General features: G+C 33.1%; 1 protein-coding gene across 1 annotated transcript in view; it reads left to right on the top strand.

Moving 5' to 3' along the window:
• Positions 1–4,090: 4,090 nt before the first annotated feature.
• LOC131040316 (subtilisin-like protease SBT3) overlaps positions 4,091–20,990 on the top strand; it is a 45,660-nt gene continuing 28,760 nt past the window's right edge. Inside the window, exons 1-3 of the mRNA XM_059219301.1 lie at positions 4,091–4,772; positions 5,072–5,549; positions 5,637–6,804. Of these exons, the coding sequence (XP_059075284.1) occupies positions 4,091–4,772; positions 5,072–5,549; positions 5,637–6,804 (2,328 nt within the window). The remainder of the gene's footprint in view (positions 4,773–5,071; positions 5,550–5,636; positions 6,805–20,990) is intronic.

Raw genomic sequence — 20,990 nt, 5'->3', positions numbered from 1 at the left:
CAGACCAAAGGAAGCTCCTTATGGTCTTCTGGATTTCCAATATTTGGTAGTTGTTAAACATCCAAGCTGAAGCGTAGTATATGTTGTATGAAGATAATATTTTTTGGCAAACTTGAAGTCTTCCAGCAAGAGACAAGGATCGGTTGTACCAGTTATTAATCTTTTTGGTGATCTTGGACTTAACCCAGATCCACATATCCTTAATAGAAGGATCAACAGCGAAAGGGATACCCAGGTATTTGACAATATTGTTGGGGCCCCCCCATTGGAATCCATAGTTCAAAAACCAACCCGGAGGTTGCTCGTTCCAGCCAAGACAAATGCATTTGCCTTGAGAGAGTCTAGCACCCGAAATCTTGCAGAAAAGGTCAAGCTTTTTGGTAAGATAACTAAAGTTAATATCTTCCATTTTAACAAATAAGCTAGTATCATCAGCGAATTGGCAGATGTTCAACTCTTCATTGTTAGGTAAGGTGATGCCTTTGACAGCTGGGGATATAGTATTATCAGTAAGAATATAGGATAAAGCTTCAGAAGCAATGACAAAAAGAGCAGGGGCAAGAGGACATCCCTGTCTAATAGATCGGGTCAGAGGAAAGGGATCAGATAAGGATCCATTAATTTCAACTTGAGCCATAGCATCTTTAAGAAGGATCTTTATGTAGTTACAGAAGATGTTAGGGAATCCAAAGGCCTTGAGCATAATATCGATAAAATTCCATTCAATTCTATCATATGCTTTCTCAAAGTCTAAGAGAAATATAGCAACGTTCTGATTGGAAGACTTAGCCCAGTTCATTGCTTCCCAGCTGGTTATGAGGTTTTCCAAGATATATCTACCTTTAATAAATCCAGTTTGAGTGGATCCAACAAATTTAGGCAAGATGCTTTCCAATCTGCGAGCTAATACTTTGGCAAGAATTTTATATGAGACATTCAATAAGGTAATTGGTCTCCAATTTTTTATATTTGTTTTGTCTTGTTGATAATACTGCCCAAAGACCCTTTATTAAAGGCTTCATTATAAAGGTCAAGGAGATCCGAGCTTATCCATCCAATATTAGCTTGATAAAACTCAGCCGGGATCCCGTCAGGACCAGGAGTTTTATCTTTCTTAAGAGAAGAGATAGCATTAATAATTTCCTGTTTAGTTATACTTTGCCCCAGAGTGTCTGAATCGGTCTGCGTTAATTTTTTGGGGATAATGGAACTAATTGTGTTCCTGAGAGCAGAGGATTCTCTGTTATCCTCGGAAGTAAACAGAGTACAGTAATAGTTAGCAAAAGCTTTCTTAATGTCATTAGGATCAACTAACTCCTTATTATCAACATAAATGCTAGTAATATTTTCATTAATATGTTTTTGCTTAAGATAGTTAAAAAAGAATTTGGAGCCTTTATCACCATTTTGTATCCAATGTGTCCTGCATCTAAGCTTGGCACCATTGACAAGTTTTTGTTGATGCAAGCGAAGGTTGTCCCTAGCGGCCGAAACAATAGTGACTAAGTTATGATTGGAAGGGTCATTCTGCAGAAGAGTTTCAACAGTTTTAAGCTTATCAGCGAGATTTCTCTCAGCCAATCTATAATTCTTGGCCTCTTTTTGTCCAATTGTTTGAAGCAGGGTTTTCCAAGCAAGCATATTTTTTTGCCATCTATCACAGCATGAAAGGGACGGGTATCCATTCTTATTGACCGAACTAATGAGTTGGATAGCAATCAAGATGTCATCATCTTCCAGCAAGGAAGTATTGAGGATATATCTAGAGTTACCATTCCGAGGGGCTTGAGGAATACATGTGAGTTTGATACAGGTAGATATGGGATGATGATCCGAGAGGGCCGTAGGATGAACTGAAACAGCATTGCCAAATTTATCAGGGATAAAGGAAAAGCTATTCGAATGAGCGTAGAATCTATCAAGTCTAGCATATATACGGGAAGAGCCTTGCTGAAAGTTACACCAGGTGTATCTAAGATTAGGAGAAATATTGACATTGTTTTTAATAGGATCAAAAAGTTTTTTATATTGGATCATATTATTCCAATGGTCAATCTCAGCCGGCTTCCAGCTAAAGGGTCTGCCACCCGATTTATCAATTTGAGATTCAATCATATTGAAGTCTCCTCCCAAAATCCATGGGATGTCTGGAAGGGAGGTTAACCAAAGCCAAAGGTCAGCCCTCTCCATAGGGTCATTAGGGGCATAGACAGAGCATATTCCAAAGGAAACATTATTGAAACAGAAAGATGCCCACACAGAACTATTGCATGGAGATCGACCTTTATCCATAATGTACTTGGTCCATTTCGGATTGATAAGCAGCGCAGTACCACCCCTACCTTTTGAGTGAGCAGTACAGATTTTTATGGAGTCTTTCCAGGTAATGTCAAGACTACAATCTAACATAAAATCAACAGCTTTGAGTTCTTGTAACATAATGAAATCTTTGTTCTTAATAGTGTCTAAAAAACGCTTAGCAATATATTTCCTATCCGGGGATTCAAGACCCCTTACGTTCCATGAGATAAAATTCATTCTAGATTGTTGTCAGTGGGAACGCAAATAAGTTCCATGGACCCTTCTGTCCTGTTAGAAATGCTTTGAGAGGATAATTCTTCAGTCCCGCACCCGCCAGGACTTTTGTTTTTTGACCCCGGAGGTCTACCCCGTCTCTTGGATCTGGGGAAATCTTTCTGCCATTCTAAGTCATCCGCTTCCGCTTCAGAAATCTTAGAGCAGACATTCCCACTTTCAGGTCTAAGCGACAGAGTAGAGATATTTTGGTCTTTTGTAGGCTCGGTAGGAATAGTTATCTTGTTACTTTTATTTGCTGGAACTATTTCCAGAAAATATCCTTCATCAATTTCTTTGAAGGTCTTAGTTTTAGCGGAGGTAGGATTAATATTAACTGGTGTGGGAGGAACATAGGTCGTAGGAGTCACAGGTGGAATGTTAGCTTTGTTAGTTTTATTACCTTGAGCTTCCGGGTTTTCAATTTTCCTTCTTCTTTTTATAAAGAAGAAGGAAAACTGATTATGTTTTTTGTTTTTTTAACTGCATTTTATAAAAAACATTATCTATATTATTTAAATTCAAATTTTGCTTTAAAATCAGTTTTTCTATATTTCTAATCAAAATATAATATACAAATTTTAAAAGAATGGAAAATTTATTTAAAAATTTATAAACTATATCTATATTATTGAAATTATTTTATTTAAATTCAAATTTTGCTTGAAAATTAATTTAATAATATTACTAATCAAAATATAATTAAAAATTTTTAAAATAATTGAAAAAAAACCTATAATAATTTTTAAATAGAATATTTATTTATAAATTTATAAATTAGAGTTAATAATTTTATTTAACAAATTAATTGAGGGTCAAATAATACTACAATGTCTACCACAGCGATTGCTCCTCTGTCTCTTCCGTACTGATACAATAAATAAAGTCTTAATACTTTGACCCTTAATTAATTTAAAGTATAATTAATTTTTGTTTTAAAAATAACGTAACACATATAGCTAAAACTTTAAAAGGAAATAATAAACATGCTTAAAATTATATCCATTCGTTTTTACCATACATTATATTCGATCCTTTGTATAATTTAGAAAGATACTTCCAGCTCCATTTTCTGAAACAGACGAATACCTAGCCAGTTTAGAATTTCGAAACTCGAAGAGAACATCAAATGAAAAAGGAAACAGCCAAGGTTCGGTGATGTTTACCTGATAAACCAAAATGGCAGCCCAAAAAACTCATAGAATTTATTGCCGTTCAATGAAAATCAAAGGCTGGCAATCGTCTTGCATCGAATTCAGAGGATGTCAACCGTTGATGCTCCGAAAAAATCCACCCATGTCGCAAAAAAACCATGAACTCGATCCTGATAAAAACACTTCTCGCTTATTCCGCGGAAAAAGATCTTTAATCGAAATTTGCTTTTTCCAATTGGATGAAAACACGGCGTTTTAATTGAAAGCGAGACTTATATCTAACGACAGAAGAACCCTAATATATGAATCGAAATTCTCTAGTTTTACATGAATTCCTGTGATTGTTTTGCCCTGAAGAGTAAATGGGTATAATGAGGAGGGATATAGTTAGAGCATGTATAGCAGCCGCCATGATAATAGCAGTCTGTGCAGGCACTGAAGAAGTAGAAAAGCTTTACATAGTCCACATGGACAAATCTCAAATGCCCACCACATTTCTCACCCATCATCACTGGTACAAATCGGTCATGTTATCTGCCATGGGCGTTGAGCGACAAGGTGAGGTGGAGAGAAAGTTGGTGTACACGTATGACATCGCCATGCATGGCTTCGCCGCATTGCTGACGTGGGCAGAGTTGGAGGCGGTAGAAGCATTGCCTGGGTATGTGGAAAGCCATGAGGACAGAGGCAATGTGGTGCTCCATATGGAAGAGTTTAAGGAACAACGAGAATGGATTCCACCCTCCAAGGGCAAGACTCGTTACGGGAGGAAGCTTCAGACTACTCGTTCATATCACTTCTTGGGGCTCTCGGAAGAGGAGGGGCTGTGGCCTCAGTCGGAGTTTGGGGATGCCAATGACATTGTTGTTGGCATTGTTGATTCTGGTATTTGGCCTGAGAGCCCAAGTTTTGTTGGGGATGGAATGGGTCCAGTTCCTACCAAGTGGAAGGGCACTTGTGAACCTGGCCAAGACTTTAATGTTTCTCTTTGTAACAGGAAACTTATTGGATCTCGCTATTTCAACAAGGGTTTTCTAGCGTTAGGTAATGTTAGAGATGAGATATTCTAAGGAAATGGTTTTCTAACATATTTTTAAGTTTAATGTTATTCTATTGTACATGTCATATCAGCAAAAATATGATTTCTATTAGTATATTAGTATTGGTTATGATCTTAATTTACATTCATTAAGTAATATATTAAGTCTAGAGAATGTCAGTTAATTCTAAGTTTTTAATATTTTTATGTCTAGAAATCAAAGCTTAATGTATGATTTAAGCCACTAACATTTTTATGTCTAGAAATCAAAACTTAGTGTGTGATTTAAGCCGTGCTATGATAGGTAAGAAGGTTGATTTGAAGAAGGATTTCAATTCAGCACGAGATGCTTTTCGCCATGGCACATTTTCAGCGTCTATCATAGCAGGCCAGGGTATCCCCAATGCCAACTTTTCTGGTCTTGGATTCGGTCTTGCCAAGGGAATGGCACCATATGCACGCCTGGCAATGTACAAGGTTGCATGGTATGACTCTAGTTCTACCAACAACATTTTCATTTCAGAAAGTGATATTGTGGGTGCTATGGAGCAAGCCATAGTAGATGGAGTGGACATCATCTCAATCTCATTATCATCAAGGCCACTCACTACAAACTACACAAAAGAGCCTGTTATATTCACCTCCTTAGAAGCTGTGCAAAATGGGGTGCTTGTGGTTGGTGCTGCAAGTAACACAGGTCCTAAGATCGGCACAGTTCAAAATGAGGCTCCATGGTTGCTCACAGTGGGGGCAAGCACCATCGACAGAGCCTTCCATGGCATGTAAGGAATGTCTCTCCCTATGTTATGTTGTTAACTCAATGCATCTTGGTCTAGTCGTTTACATGTGAAATTCATTTCTATTGTCAGGATCACCTTGGGCGATGGTCAGGTTGTTAAGGGAACCTCCATGTACACAAAAGAGTTCTCCACGTCTCAAAACTTCGAAATTATTTTCGGCTCCATATGTCTAGAGGATAGCTTGAACTCCACATATATAAGGGGCAACATTCTCTATTGCGATGATAGCAGTGATGTCGATGTGTATACACGTGTGCAGGTGGCCAAGACTGCTGAAGCAATCGCTGCCATTATTGTCTACAATGATGCAGTAGACCTGCTGGGAGGCATCTATTCAATGCCAGTTGTGTTTATAGATACAGACCAATCACAAGTCATAGCAGACTACATGGGTACCACAGATACTCCAGTTGCTAGCTTCCAGTTCCAAATAACAGAGCTTGACCATACTCCAGCACCCATGCTAGCAACGTTTTCAGCAGTAGGGCCTGGCCCCCTTTTCCCAGATATCCTTAAACCTGACTTGGTGGGCCCTGGTGTTAATATCATGGGTGCTTGCCCTAATAGGTACAGACCTGGTGCATGCACCAGTATAAGTTCTGGTACATCAGCTTCCACTGCACACGTGGCAGGCATAGCTGCACTGCTTAAGGCAGTGAATCCAGATTGGACCCCTGCAGCCATAAAGTCAGCTATTATGACAACGGCAGAGAAGCTAGACAACACAGGCCATCTCATCAAGTCTGCAAACATTGTAGCACCTGCATTGACCCCTCTTGAGATTGGTTGCGGCAATGTCAACCCCCAATTAGCATCTAATCCAGGACTCGTCTATGACATGGGCTACAATGATTACATGAATTATCTCTGCTTGACTAAGAGGACAAATGGCGTTATCTGCCAAAATGGCAAGGGTTCGCGATATGATCTCAACCTTCCAACTTTCACTGCAAATTTCCTTTCTAGGACGGAACAAGGGACAAAGCAGGTGAGGGTTTTTAAGAGAGTTTTAACCAATGTTGGAGGAGGGGGGAATGGTGTGTACAATGCCGTTGCATATATGAATCCAATGATAAATGTGACGGTGACACCTAATATGCTGGTTTTCAACCAAATTAATCAAAAGCTGGAATTCGCATTGACAATGGAATTGGCTGGGCCGGTCTTAGTGACAGATAAAGTTCTTGATGGTTTTTTGTTATGGTCTGATGAGTCAGACAACGGAGGGGGGCATCAGGTTTATAGTCCACTTGTTGCACTATTCCCGCATAATTATTAAATTTAATGATTCTCCTGTTTATATCAATCATCTATGTGCCTACCCATTTTTAACAGATTGATTTTTATGCTCTCTGATAATATTTGAATCAAGTTCTATTTGTGTTCTATAAGTATTGTATGAGCAAGCAAAAGATTGTCTCCTATGCCCAAGCAAAAGATTGTATGAGGAATGCCATTTTATGAGTTTTATTATGTTCAATCTATTTGTTCAGTTGTAATCAATACTACACTACTCATTGTTTATGCCTTTAGAAGATAAATTTTAAAGAAGACGACTTTCAAGTTCAGAATATCTGTGTTAGATGTGCAGTTGGATGTGCTATCATTGCCTTTTTTTCTGCAGTGACGATATTTACATGGCATCTCTAATGTTTATAGATTAGTTATAACCAAGACTGAAGTAGAATAATTACATGTTTTGTTTCTTTTGTCTCTGATCTTTTGCAAAATACGTATATATCGATTTGTAGAGTATAGACTCCTTTTGTAGTCTGTGTTCTCTCCAACAGAGGCCATTGTGTTGTTTCAGTTTTGCCTGGTATACATTGGCATTATACAACTCTTATAAGAGAATTATATGAAAAGATTTTGAGTTTCATGCGACAAGAAATATCATTAGATTATGAGAGAATTATGATACCCTTAAATTGGAAGATGAATCTTAAACTATAAATTATTCTAATAATATGACTCATTAGTGATCAAGTGATGCTTAATACTTGTGATATCAGAAGGTTAAATTTTATGGACATAATTTGAAAATATTTATATATTAAAAATAGTTTAAACATGAATAGTGATTTTAAATGGAAGCATATGGTTTTTGTCTTATGGATAAAGTGCTTTATTAGTTTTTTTTTTGTTTTTTTTTGTTATAGTAAGACTACACATGATTATGTTTTGGCTCAATGGAATTTTAAACTTAATTCATTAAATTATCAAATTTTGATTAAATAAGAATATTTTATTTTACAAGTTTAATTTTAGAATTAGATATTGTCTATTTGTATAATGCTATATACAACATATGAACATACCAACCTATGAGGTTGGTAATTTGTTATTGATGTTTGAGTTTACATTGAATTACATTTCTAATGGTTGTGAATTTAATTGAATCATTGATAAATAAAATATATAACTGTAATTTGATTTAGATCTTGTAGAAAACTTGATCGCCTTGTATGATTAAATCAATTTGAGGAAATATTGTCTTTTCTGATTATTGCCTTGCGAGTTTAATTTCTGTATTCGCCTTTAATTATGAAATGGCATGTTTTGCTTTGTTTAATAGGACCCTGTCGTATGGATTGACTTGGGGTACCTGTTTCAGTCCTCGATTCCGAGTTGACTGTTGTTTTGTGGTAATGTCGTAATCGGTCATATCCTCTTTGTGTGAGTCGAATGATGATTGTGGTTGACCGTTGTTGGTCGGGTCTCTAGTTAGAGTACCGTCAGTAAGTGTTTACCCTTGAGTCGTGTTTGACCTGATGATTGTCTCTTCTTCTTGAACTCCGTTCGTCTGACCATGTCTTTTCTTTGGTTTGAGTTCGTTTGAGTTTAGTCTAGTGTCGTATGGGAAAGTGGCTTTCGATTGGGGGCCGCACCCAAAGTGGTTGTTGGGTAACCCGTCGAAAGTGAGTCTAATAAGTGATAACCTAAGTAGATTAGAATGTAATCTCTAAATAAGATAATGTGCCTCACACATGAGATGAGTGCTATCATAGATTCGACATGCTGTGAGAAGGCCTGAAATGGCAAACCACCATTCTTGTCTTCACGAGAGGATGTGTGGGTCCACATGAGGCTTGGATGGGCCGGAAGCTCGGATTAGGTTGCCAGGGTGACCCAGTGTATGGGACCGGGACCTATGAAGACTTGCCATGGTAACCATACTAGGTTGTGTGATGACACTTGTCCCTACGTTCGCTAGTGTGTTGTCGTTTTGTTCTGTTAGGAGTACCCTTGTGAGTCGTCCTTTTGTCTCTGCCCTTGTGAGTGTCGGTTTCATGTTAGACCTTGGGTGGTGATGGCTCAGTTTTATGGATGCTCTCTTGGACTCTTGTTTTAGCTTTGATTATGTTCAGCTGGATCCTGTTCTTTTTAAGGATCGTTTATGTATTAATAGACCGATGTGGTCGTTTGTATATTGCTTATGTATCGCCTTGATGGCTGGATTGTAATTGGTGTAACCTCTTGTATTCTTAACTTTATTATTTATCAGAGGGGTCTTGCAGTTGCGCAGACCCGGAGATGTAGCCCTTTAGGGGTGAACTCCGAGATCATTATGGTGTTATGTGATGTATTCTCTTATGCTTCCTTTATTCAGCTTTATCATGTATGATTAACTTATGTTAGAATGGTTAAGTGGATAATTGGAATTGACTTTAAATGCTTTTATGCAGTTCTTTCTTGAATGCCATGTTGATCGAATGCTTAAGTGGTTGGATGAGATTTATGGTAAATGCATGTGTGATATTGTCTTTTAAAATGCAATAAGTTAGAATATGTAAGAACGTAACTTAGAGTAGTGGATATACTCAGTTGTTGTTAAGGAATTTAAATATGCTTGGAAAGATCTATTATGTTATGATGAAATCCTAGTGTATTAGAATGTTAGATGTATGGTTTGTAATTTTAAATGAAAAGATTGAAAGAAGAGTATGAATAGATCTTAATGGATGAGTCATTGCTTGCGATTTATATTTCCATCTTTTGAAATAAATTATCCTGATTAAGAATTATTTCATTGTTAGATTATCAGCTTATTGGATTAATTGTGTGAGTAAAGTGTATTGTGAAAATTTAAGTAATCTCGTTGGGAAACTCTTTAGGAGTTAGTTGAAGTCTTCCGCTATGTAATCTGAATCTTGTTATCTTGTTGCATCTTATGTGTTGTAACTTTTAAAAAAAAAAAAATTGCACTCTATTCTTGTAATTTTGGCTTATCCCTTCGGGGTTTCCTGGCGGGGCATTACAATACCAACCTATGAGGTTGGTAATTTGTTATTGATGTTTGAGTTTACATTGAATTACATTTCTAATGGTTGTGAATTTAATTGAATCATTGATAAATAAAATATATAACTATACTTTGTTGTAGCTATGTGTATGGATTTATTGATCTTTGCAATAAGGAACAACTATCAATTGAACAACGAAAGAATCATCAAGACCTTATCATTTAATCACTTCACATTGTGAACAATGTGAATTTTAACAATATGTATCGTAGAGAAATAGACACCTTAGCCTAACAAAAACTAAGACTTTAAGGGTGAATCAATTATCTTGGCCATGAGTGATTAAAATTTATTAATTAAAACCCTCATGATTAGCTATGATTTTTGTGTCTGATAATATAATGTCTAATGATAATATAAAGTTTAATGTCTTTTCATATTATGTAAATTAGAAAAATATAGATTTGTAATATTATCCAATTTTATAAGTGACAAAAAATGTTTATTTTTTTTATGGTTTATACATTGCTGGACTCCTAGGAGTAAGGTATTCCTTTAAGTCGTGATTTGAAGGGGCTCAATGAATAGTATCTACCATCCCCTTTAAAAGACTAGTATTAATAGAGATGTGAATAGTGGTTTGACCAATTATTTTTTCATGGAAGGCATACACACCCAAGTTATTTGGGTGTGCAATCTCATGACTTATATTCATGATATGTAAGGAATTTGGTTAAACTTATGTAGTGTTCCATGTGTCTATGTGTGACGTGGAATACCCTTGAAACCATTCATTTTAGACTTTTGCAATTTATTCTTCATTATATAAAATTATTCTTTTTTGAAGAGCATTTAGGGTAGGGAGTGGAAGACGATTTGAAAATATGGAAACTTGAAGGAGGAGAAAATTCTTGTATCCATGAATCTCATTAAGAGGATAAAATTTATGCTTGTATGTGTGTTGAAGAGAAAGAGTGCCCTTATGTTGTTTGTGGGATGAGAATGGGACCAATCCATCCATTTTATTTATGGTGATTCTAATCCCTATCACCTTTTCTATCATTTCGTTGGTCTTACAATATCCAAATATTGAAACTAGATTATTGATATTCCTCTTGCTTTAGTGATGGTGAGATCGTTATATGACTTTATGCACCATATTTTTTTGGGTGGACAGAAGTATGTTCGCATTGATATTATTATCATGCTTACTTGGAGCCTCTCTTAAGTTGAAGTGATTGAAATATAACTAAAAAAAGTAATAAATAGCATAAAAAATTGTATACATTTATGATTTAAATATATTATTTCTCTCTCGAAAGATAATGTTTCAAGTTGACTAGGTTGTGATAGAAATTTAATTTTTATGTGAGAAATATCTCAGATGAATTTTTTTTATATGTATAGCACTTGTAAGAGAATTGTAGTGTCATAAAATTGCGACACTAGCAATTTTCAAGTTCGAATCCCCTAGCCCCAAAATTGTGATGGGTCCTCACGCATGCGAGATCGAATCCCCTAGCCTGATCAGAGACTAGAGACTAGAGACTACTCAACCCTCAAAATTTGCTTCTTCCTTGGCCTCCGCACCACCCTTAAATTGGAAGATGAATCTTAAACTACAAATTATTCTAATAATATGACTCATTAGTGATCAAGTGATGCTTAATACTTGTGATATCAGAAGTTAAATTTTTTGGACATAATTTGAAAATATTTATATATTAAAAATAGTTTAAACATGAAAGGTGATTTTAAATGGAAGCATATGGTTTTTGTCTTATGGATAAAGTGCTTTATTAGTTTCTTTTTTGTTTTTTTTTGTTATAGTAAGACTACACATGATTATGTTTTGGCTCAATGGAATTTTAAGCTTAATTCATTAAATTATCAAATTTTAATTAAATAAGAATATTTTATTTTACAAGTTTAATTTTAGAATTAGATATTGTCTATTTGTATAATGCTATATACAACATATGAACATACCAACCTATGAGGTTGGTAATTTGTTATTGATGTTTGAGTTTACATTGAATTACATTTCTAATGGTTGTGAATTTAATTGAATCATTGATAAATAAAATATATAACTATACTTTGTTTTAGCTATGTGTATGGATTAATTGCTCTTTGCAATAAGGAACAACTGTCAATTGAATAACAAAACAATCATCAAGACCTTATCATTTAATCACTTCACATTGTGAACAATGTGAATTGTAATAATATGTATCGTAGAGAAATAGACACCTTAGCCTAACAAAAACTAAGACTTTAAGGGTGAATCAATTATCTTGGCCATGAGTGATTAAAATTTATTAATTAAAACCCTCATGATTAGCTATGCTTTTTGTGTCTGATAATATAATGTTTAATGATAATATAAAGTTTGATGTCTTCTCATATTATGTAAATTAGACAAATATAGATTTGTAATTTTATCCAATTTTATAAGTGACAAAAAATGTTTATTTTTTTTATGGTTTATACATTGATGGACTCCTAGGAGTAAGGTATTCCTTTAAGTCATGATTTGAAGGGGCTAAACGAATAGTATCTACCATCCCATTTAAAAGACTAGTATTAATAGAGATGTGAATAGTGATTTGACCAATTATTTTTTCATGGAAGGCATACACACCCAAGTTATTTGGGTGTGCAATCTCATGACTTATATTCGTGATATGTAAGGAATTTGGTTAAACTTATGTAGTGTTCCATGTGTCTATGTGTGACATGGAATACCCTTGAAACCATTCATTTTAGACTTTTGCAATTTATTCTTCATTATATAAAATTATTCTTTTTTGAAGAGCATTTAGGGTAGGGAGTGGAAGAAGATTTGAAAATATGGAAACTTGAAGGAGGAGAAAATTCTTGTATCCATGAATCTCATTAAGAGGATAAAATTTATGCTTGTATGTGTGTTGAAGAGAAAGAGTGCCCTTATGTTGTTTGTGGGATGAGAATGGGACCAATCCATCCATTTTATTTATGGTGATTCTAATCCCTATCACCTTTTCTATCATTTCGTTGGTCTTACAATATCCAAATATTGAAACTAGATTATTGATATTCCTCTTGCTTTAGTGATGGTGAGATCCTTATATGACTTTATGCACCATATTTTTTGGGTGGAGAGAAGTATGTTCGCATTGATATTATTATCATGCTTACTTGGAGCCTCCCTTAAGTTGAAGTGATTGAAATATAACTAAAAAAAGTAATAAATAGCATAAAAAATTGTATACATTTATGATTTAAATATATTATTTCTCTCTCGAAAGATAATGTTTCAAGTTGACTAGGTTGTGATAGAAATTTAATTTTTATGTGAGAAATATCTTAGATGAATGTTTCTTATATGTATAGCACTTGTAAGAGAATTGTAGTGTCATAAAATTGCGACACTAGCAATTTTCAAGTTCGAATCCCCTAGCCCCAAAATTGTGATGGGTCCTCACGCATGCGAGATCGAATCCCCTAGCCTGATCAGAGACTAGAGACTAGAGACTACTCAACCCTCAAAATTTGCTTCTTCCTTGGCCTCCGCACCACCCTTAAATTGGAAGATGAATCTTAAACTACAAATTATTCTAATAATATGACTCATTAGTGATCAAGTGATGCTTAATACTTGTGATATCAGAAGGTTAAATTTTATGGACATAATTTGAAAATATTTATATATTAAAAATAGTTTAAACATGAATGGTGATTTTAAATGGAAGCATATGGTTTTTGTCTTATGGATAAACTGCTTTATTAGTTTTTTTTGTGTGTTTTTTTTGTTATAGTAAGACTACACATGATTATGTTTTGGCTCAATGGAATTTATACTTAATTCGTTAAATCATCAAATTTTGATTAAATAAGAATATTTTATTTTACAAGTTTAATTTTAGAATTAGATATTGTCTATTTGTATAATGTTATATACAACATATGAACATACCAACCTATGAGGTTGGTAATTTGTTATTGATGTTTGAGTTTACATAGAATTACATTTCTAATGGTTGTGAATTTAATTGAATCATTGATAAATAAAATATATAACTATACTTTGTTTTAGCTATGTGTATGGATTTATTTATCTTTGCAATAAGGAACAACTATCAATTGAATAACGAAAGAATCATCAAGACCTTATCATTTAATCACTTCACATTGTCAACAATGTGAATTTTAACAATATGTATCGTAGAGAAATAGACACCTTAGCCTAACAAAAACTAAGACTATAAGGGTGAATCAATTATCTTGGCCATGAGTGATTAAAATTTATTAATTAAAACCCTCATGATTAGCTATGATTTTTGTGTCTGATAATATAATGTTTAATGATAATATAAAGTTTAATGTCTTTTCATATTATGTAAATTAGACAAATATAGATTTGTAATATTATCCAATTTTATAAGTGACAAAAAATGTTTATTTTTTTTATGGTTTATACATTGCTGGACTCCTAGGAGTAAGGTATTCCTTTAAGTCATGATTTGAAGGGGCTAATCGAATGGTATCTACCATCCCATTTAAAAGACTAGTATTAATAGAGATGTGAATAGTGGTTTGGCCAATTATTTTTTCATGGAAGGCATTAACACCCAAGTTATTTGGGTGTGCAATCTCATGACTTATATTCGTGATATGTAAGGAATTTGGTTAAACTTATGTAGTGTTCCATGTGTCTATGTGTGACATGGAATACCCTTGAAACCATTCATTTTAGACTTTTGCAATTTATTCTTCATTATATAAAATTATTCTTTTTTGAAGAGCATTTAGGGTAGGGAGTGGAAGAAGATTTGAAAATATGGAAACTTGAAGGAGGAGAAAATTCTTGTATCCATGAATCTCATTAAGAGGATAAAATTTATGCTTGTATGTGTGTTGAAGAGAAAGAGTGCCCTTATGTTGTTTGTGGGATGAGAATGGGACCAATCCATCCATTTTATTTATGGTGATTCTAATCCCTATCACCTTTTCTATCATTTCGTTGGTCTTACAATATCCAAATATTGAAACTAGATTATTGATATTCCTCTTGCTTTAGTGATGGTGAGATCCTTATATGACTTTATGCACCATATTTTTCGGGTGGAGAGAAGTATGTTCGCATCGATACTATTATCATGCTTACTTGGAGCCTCCCTTAAGTTGAAGTGATTGAAATATAACTAAAAAAAGTAATAAATAGCATAAAAAATTGTATACATTTATGATTTAAATATATTATTTCTATCTCGAAAGATAATGTTTCAAGTTGACTAGGTTGTGATAGAAATTTAATTTTTATGTGAGAAATATCTCAGATGAATGTTTCTTATATGTATAGCAATTGTAAGAGAATTGTAGTGTCATAAAATTGCGACACTAGCAATTTTCAAGTTCGAATCCCCTAGCCCCAAAATTGTGATGGGTCCTCACGCACGCGAGATCGAATCCCCTAGCCTGATCAGAGACTAGAGACGAGAGACTACTCAACCCTCAAAATTTGCTTCTTCCTTGGCCTCCGCACCACCCTTAAATTGGAAGATGAATCTTAAACTACAAATTATTCTAATAATATGACTCATTAGTAATCAAGTGATGCTTAATACTTGTGATATCAGAAGGTTAAATTTTATGGACATAATTTGAAAATATTTATATATTAAAAATAGTTTAAACATGAATGGTGATTTTAAATGGGAGCATATGGTTTTTGTCTTATGGATAAAGTGCTTTATTAGATTTTTTTTTGTGTTTTTTTTGTTATAGTAAGACTACACATGATTATGTTTTGGCTCAATGGAATTTTAAACTTAATTCGTTAAATTATCAAATTTTGAATAAATAAGAATATTTTATTTTACAAGTTTAAGTTTAGAATTAGATATTGTCTATTTGTATAATGTTATATACAACATATGAACATACCAACCTATGAGGCTGGTAATTTGTTATTGATGTTTGAGTTTACATTGAATTACATTTCTAATGGTTGTGAATTTAATTGAATCATTGATAACTAAAATATATAACTATACTTTGTTTTAGCTATGTGTATGGATTTATTGATCTTTGCAATAAGGAACAACTATCAATTGAATAACGAAAGAATCATCAAGACCTTATCATTTAATCACTTCACATTGTGAACAATGTGAATTTTAACAATATGTATCGTAGAGAAATAGACACCTTAGCCTAACAAAAACTAAGACTTTAAGGGTGAATCAATTATCTTGGCCATGAGTGATTAAAATTTATTAATTAAAACCCTCATGATTAGCTATTATTTTTGTGTCTGATAATATAATGTTTAATGATAATATAAAGTTTAATGTCTTTTCATATTATGTAAATTAGACAAATATAGATTTGTAATTTTATCCAATTTTATAAGTGACAAAAAATGTTTATTTTTTTTATGGTTTATACATTGCTGGACTCCTAGGACTAAGGTATTCCTTTAAGTCGTGATATGAAGGGGCTCAACGAATAGTATCTACCATCCCATTTAAAAGACTAGTATTAATAGAGATGTGAATAGTGGTTTGGCCAATTATTTTTTCATGGAAGGCATACACACCCAAGTTATTTGGGTGTCCAATCTCATGACTTATATTCGTGATATGTAAGGAATTTGGTTAAACTTATGTAGTGTTCCATGTGTCTATGTGTGACATGGAATACCCTTGAAACCATTCATTTTAGACTTTTGCAATTTATTCTTCATTATATAAAATTATTATTTTTTGAAGAGCATTTAGGGTAGGAAGTGGAAGACGATTTGAAAATATGGAAACTTGAAGGAGGAGAAAATTCTTGTATCCATGAATCTCATTAAGAGGATAAAATTTATGCTTGTATGTGTGTTGAAGAGAAAGAGTGCCCTTATGTTGTTTGTGGGATGAGAATGGGACCAATCCATCCATTTTATTTATGGTGATTCTAATCCCTATCACCTTTTCTATCATTTCGTTGGTCTTACACTATCCAAATATTGAAACTAGATTATTGATATTCCTCTTGCTTTAGTGATGGTGAGATCCTTATATGACTTTATGCACCATATTTTTCGGGTGGAGAGAAGTATGTTCGCATTCATATTATTATCATGCTTACTTGGAGCCTCCCTTAAGTTGAAGTGATTGAAATATAACTAAAAAAAGTAATAAATAGCATAAAAAATTGTATACATTTATGATTTAAATATATTATTTCTCTCTCGAAAGATAATGTTTCAAGTTGACTAGGTTGTGATAGAAATTTAATTTTTATGTGAGAAATATCTCAGATGAATGTTTCTTATATGTATAGCACTTGTAAGAGAATTGTAGTGCCATAAAATTGCGACACTAGCAATTTTCAAGTTCGAATCCCGCACCAAAATTGTGATGGGTCCTCACGCACGCGAGTTCGAATCCCCTAGCCTGATCAGAGACTAGAGACTAGAGACTACTCAACCCTCAAAATTTGCTTCTTCCTTGGCCTCCGCACCACCCTTAAATTGGAAGATGAATCTTAAACTACAAATTATTCTAATAATATGACTCATTAGTGATCAAGTGATGCTTAATACTTGTGTTATCAGAAGGTTAAATTTTATGGACACAATTTGAAAATATTTATATATTAAAAATAGTTTAAACATGAATGGTGATTTTAAATGGGAGCATATGGTTTTTGTCTTATGGATAAAGTGCTTTATTAGATTTTTTTTTTGTGTTTTTTTTGTTATAGTAAGACTACACATGATTATGTTTTGGCTCAATGGAATTTTAAACTTAATTCGTTAAATTATCAAATTTTGATTAAATAAGAATATTTTATTTTACAAGTTTAATTTTAGAATTAGATATTGTCTATTTGTATAATGTTATATACAACATATGAACATACCAACCTATGAGGCTGGTAATTTGTTATTGATGTTTGAGTTTACATTGAATTACATTTCTAATGGTTGTGAATTTAATTGAATCATTGATAAATAAAATATATAACTATACTTTGTTTTAGCTATGTGTATGGATTTATTGATCTTTGCAATAAGGAACAACTATCAATTGAATAACGAAAGAATCATCAAGACCTTATCATTTAATCACTTCACATTGTGAACAATGTGAATTTTAACAATATGTATCGTAGAGAAATAGACACCTTAGCCTAACAAAAACTAAGACTTTAAGGGTGAATCAATTATCTTGGCCATGAGTGATTAAAATTTATTAATTAAAACCCTCATGATTAGCTATGATTTTTGTGTCTGATAATATAATGTTTAATGATAATATAAAGTTTAATGTCTTATCATATTATGTAAATTAGACAAATATAGATTTGTAATTTTATCCAATTTTATAAGTGACAAAAAATGTTTATTTTTTTTATGGTTTATACATTGCTGGACTCCTAGGAGTAAGGTATTCCTTTAAGTCGTGATATGAAGGGGCTAAACGAATAGTATCTACCATCCCATTTAAAAGACTAGTATTAATAGAGATGTGAATAGTGGTTTGGCCAATTATTTTTTCATGAAAGGCATACACACCCAAGTTATTTGGGTGTGCAATCTCATGACTTATATTCGTGATATGTAAGGAATTTGGTTAAACTTATGTAGTGTTCCATGTGTCTATTTGTGACATGGAATACCCTTGAAACCATTCATTTTAGACTTTTGCAATTTATTCTTCATTATATAAAATTATTCTTTTTTGAAGAGCATTTAGGGTAGGGAGTGGAAGACGATTTGAAAATATGGAAACTTGAAGGAGGAGAAAATTCTTGTATCCATGAATCTCATTAAGAGGATAAAATTTATGCTTGTATGTGTGTTGAAGAGAAAGAGTGCCCTTATGTTGTTTGTGGGATGAGAATGGGACCAATCCATCCATTTTATTTATGGTGATTCTAATCCCTATCACCTTTTCTATCATTTCGTTGGTCTTACAATATCCAAATATTGAAACTAGATTATTGATATTCCTCTTGCTTTGGTGATGGTGAGATCCTTATATGACTTTATGCACCATATTTTTCGGGTGGAGAGAAGTATGTTCGCATTGATATTATTATCATGCTTACTTGGAGCCTCCCTTAAGTTGAAGTGATTGAAATATAACTAAAAAAAGTAATAAATAGAATAAAAAATTGTATACATTTATGATTTAAATATATTATTTCTCTCTCGAAAGATAATGTTTCAAGTTGACTAGGTTGTGATAGAAATTTAATTTTTATGTGAGAAATATCTCAGATGAATGTTTCTTATATGTATAGCACTTGTAAGAGAATTGTAGTGCCATAAAATTGCGACACTAGCAATTTTCAAGTTCGAATCCCCTAGCCCCAAAATTGTGATGGGTCCTCACGCACGCGAGATCGAATCCCCTAGCCTGATCAGAGACTAGAGACTAGAGACTACTCAACCCTCAAAATTTGCTTCTTCCTTGGCCTCCGCACCACCCTTAAATTGGATGATGAATCTTAAACTACAAATTATTCTACTAATATGACTCATTAGTGATCAAGTGATGCTTAATACTTGTGATATCAGAAGGTTAAATTTTATGGACATAATTTGAAAATATTTATATATTAAAAATAGTTTAAACATGAATGGTGATTTTAAATGGGAGCATTTTAAACTTAATTCGTTAAATTATCAAATTTTGAATAAATAAGAATATTTTATTTTACAAGTTTAATTTTAGAATTAGATATTGTCTATTTGTATAATGTTATATACAACATATGAACATACCAACCTATGAGGTTGGTAATTTGTTATTGATGTTTGAGTTTACATTGAATTACATTTCTAATGGTTGTGAATTTAATTGAATCATTGATAAATAAAATATATAACTATACTTTGTTTTAGCTATGTGTATGGATTTATTGATCTTTGCAATAAGGAACAACTATCAATTGAATAACGAAAGAATCATCAAGACCTTATCATTTAATCACTTCACATTGTCAACAATGTGAATTTTAACAATATGTATCGTAGAGAAATAGACACCTTAGCCTAACAAAAACTAAGACTTTAAGGGTGAATCAATTATCTTGGCCATGAGTGATTAAAATTTATTAATTAAAACCCTCATGATTAGCTATGATTTTTGTGTCTGATAATATAATGTTTAATGATAATATAAAGTTTAATGTCTTTTCATATTATGTAAATTAGACAAATATAGATTTGTAATTTTATCCAATTTTATAAGTGACAAAAAATGTTTATTTTTTTTATGGTTTCTACATTGTTGGACACCTAGGAGTAAGGTATTCCTTTAAGTCGTGATTTGAAGGGGCTAAACGAATAGCATCTACCATCCTATTTAAAAGACTAGTATTAATAGAGATGTGAATAGTGGTTTGGCCAATTATTTTTTCATGGAAGGCATACACACCCAAGTTATTTGGGTGTGCAATCTCATGACTTATATTCGTGATATGTAAGGAATTTGGTTAAACTTATGTAGTGTTCCATGTGTCTATGTGTGACATGGAATACCCTTGAAACCATTCATTTTAGACTTTTGCAATTTATTCTTCATTATACAAAATTATTCTTTTTTGAAGAGCATTTAGGGTAGGGAGTGGAAGACGATTTGAAAATATGGAAACTTGAAGGAGGAGAAAATTCTTGTATCCATGAATCTCATTAAGAGGATAAAATTTATGCTTGTATGTGTGTTGAAGAGAAAGAGTGCCCTTATGTTGTTTGTGGGATGAGAATGGGACCAATCCATCCATTTTATTTATGGTGATTCTAATCCCTATCACCTTTTCTATCATTTCGTTGGTCTTACAGTATCCAAATATTGAAACTAGATTATTGATATTCCTCTTGCTTTAGTGATGGTGAGATCCTTATATGACTTTATGCACCATATTTTTCGGGTGGAGAGAAGTATGTTCGCATTCATATTATTATCATGCTTACTTGGAGCCTCCCTTAAGTTGAAGTGATTGAAATATAACTAAAAAAAGTAATAAATAGCATAAAAAATTGTATACATTTATGATTTAAATATATTATTTCTCTCTCGAAAGATAATGTTTCAAGTTGACTAGGTTGTGATAGAAATTTAATTTTTATGTGAGAAATATCTGAGATGAATGTTTCATATATGTATAGCACTTGTAAAAGAATTGTAGTGTCATA

This window comes from Cryptomeria japonica, chromosome 4, assembly GCF_030272615.1.
Source record: "Cryptomeria japonica chromosome 4, Sugi_1.0, whole genome shotgun sequence".
NCBI lineage: Eukaryota > Viridiplantae > Streptophyta > Pinopsida > Cupressales > Cupressaceae > Cryptomeria > Cryptomeria japonica.
Note: the sequence above shows the minus strand (reverse complement) of the source record. Positions and strands in the feature narration are given on the sequence as shown.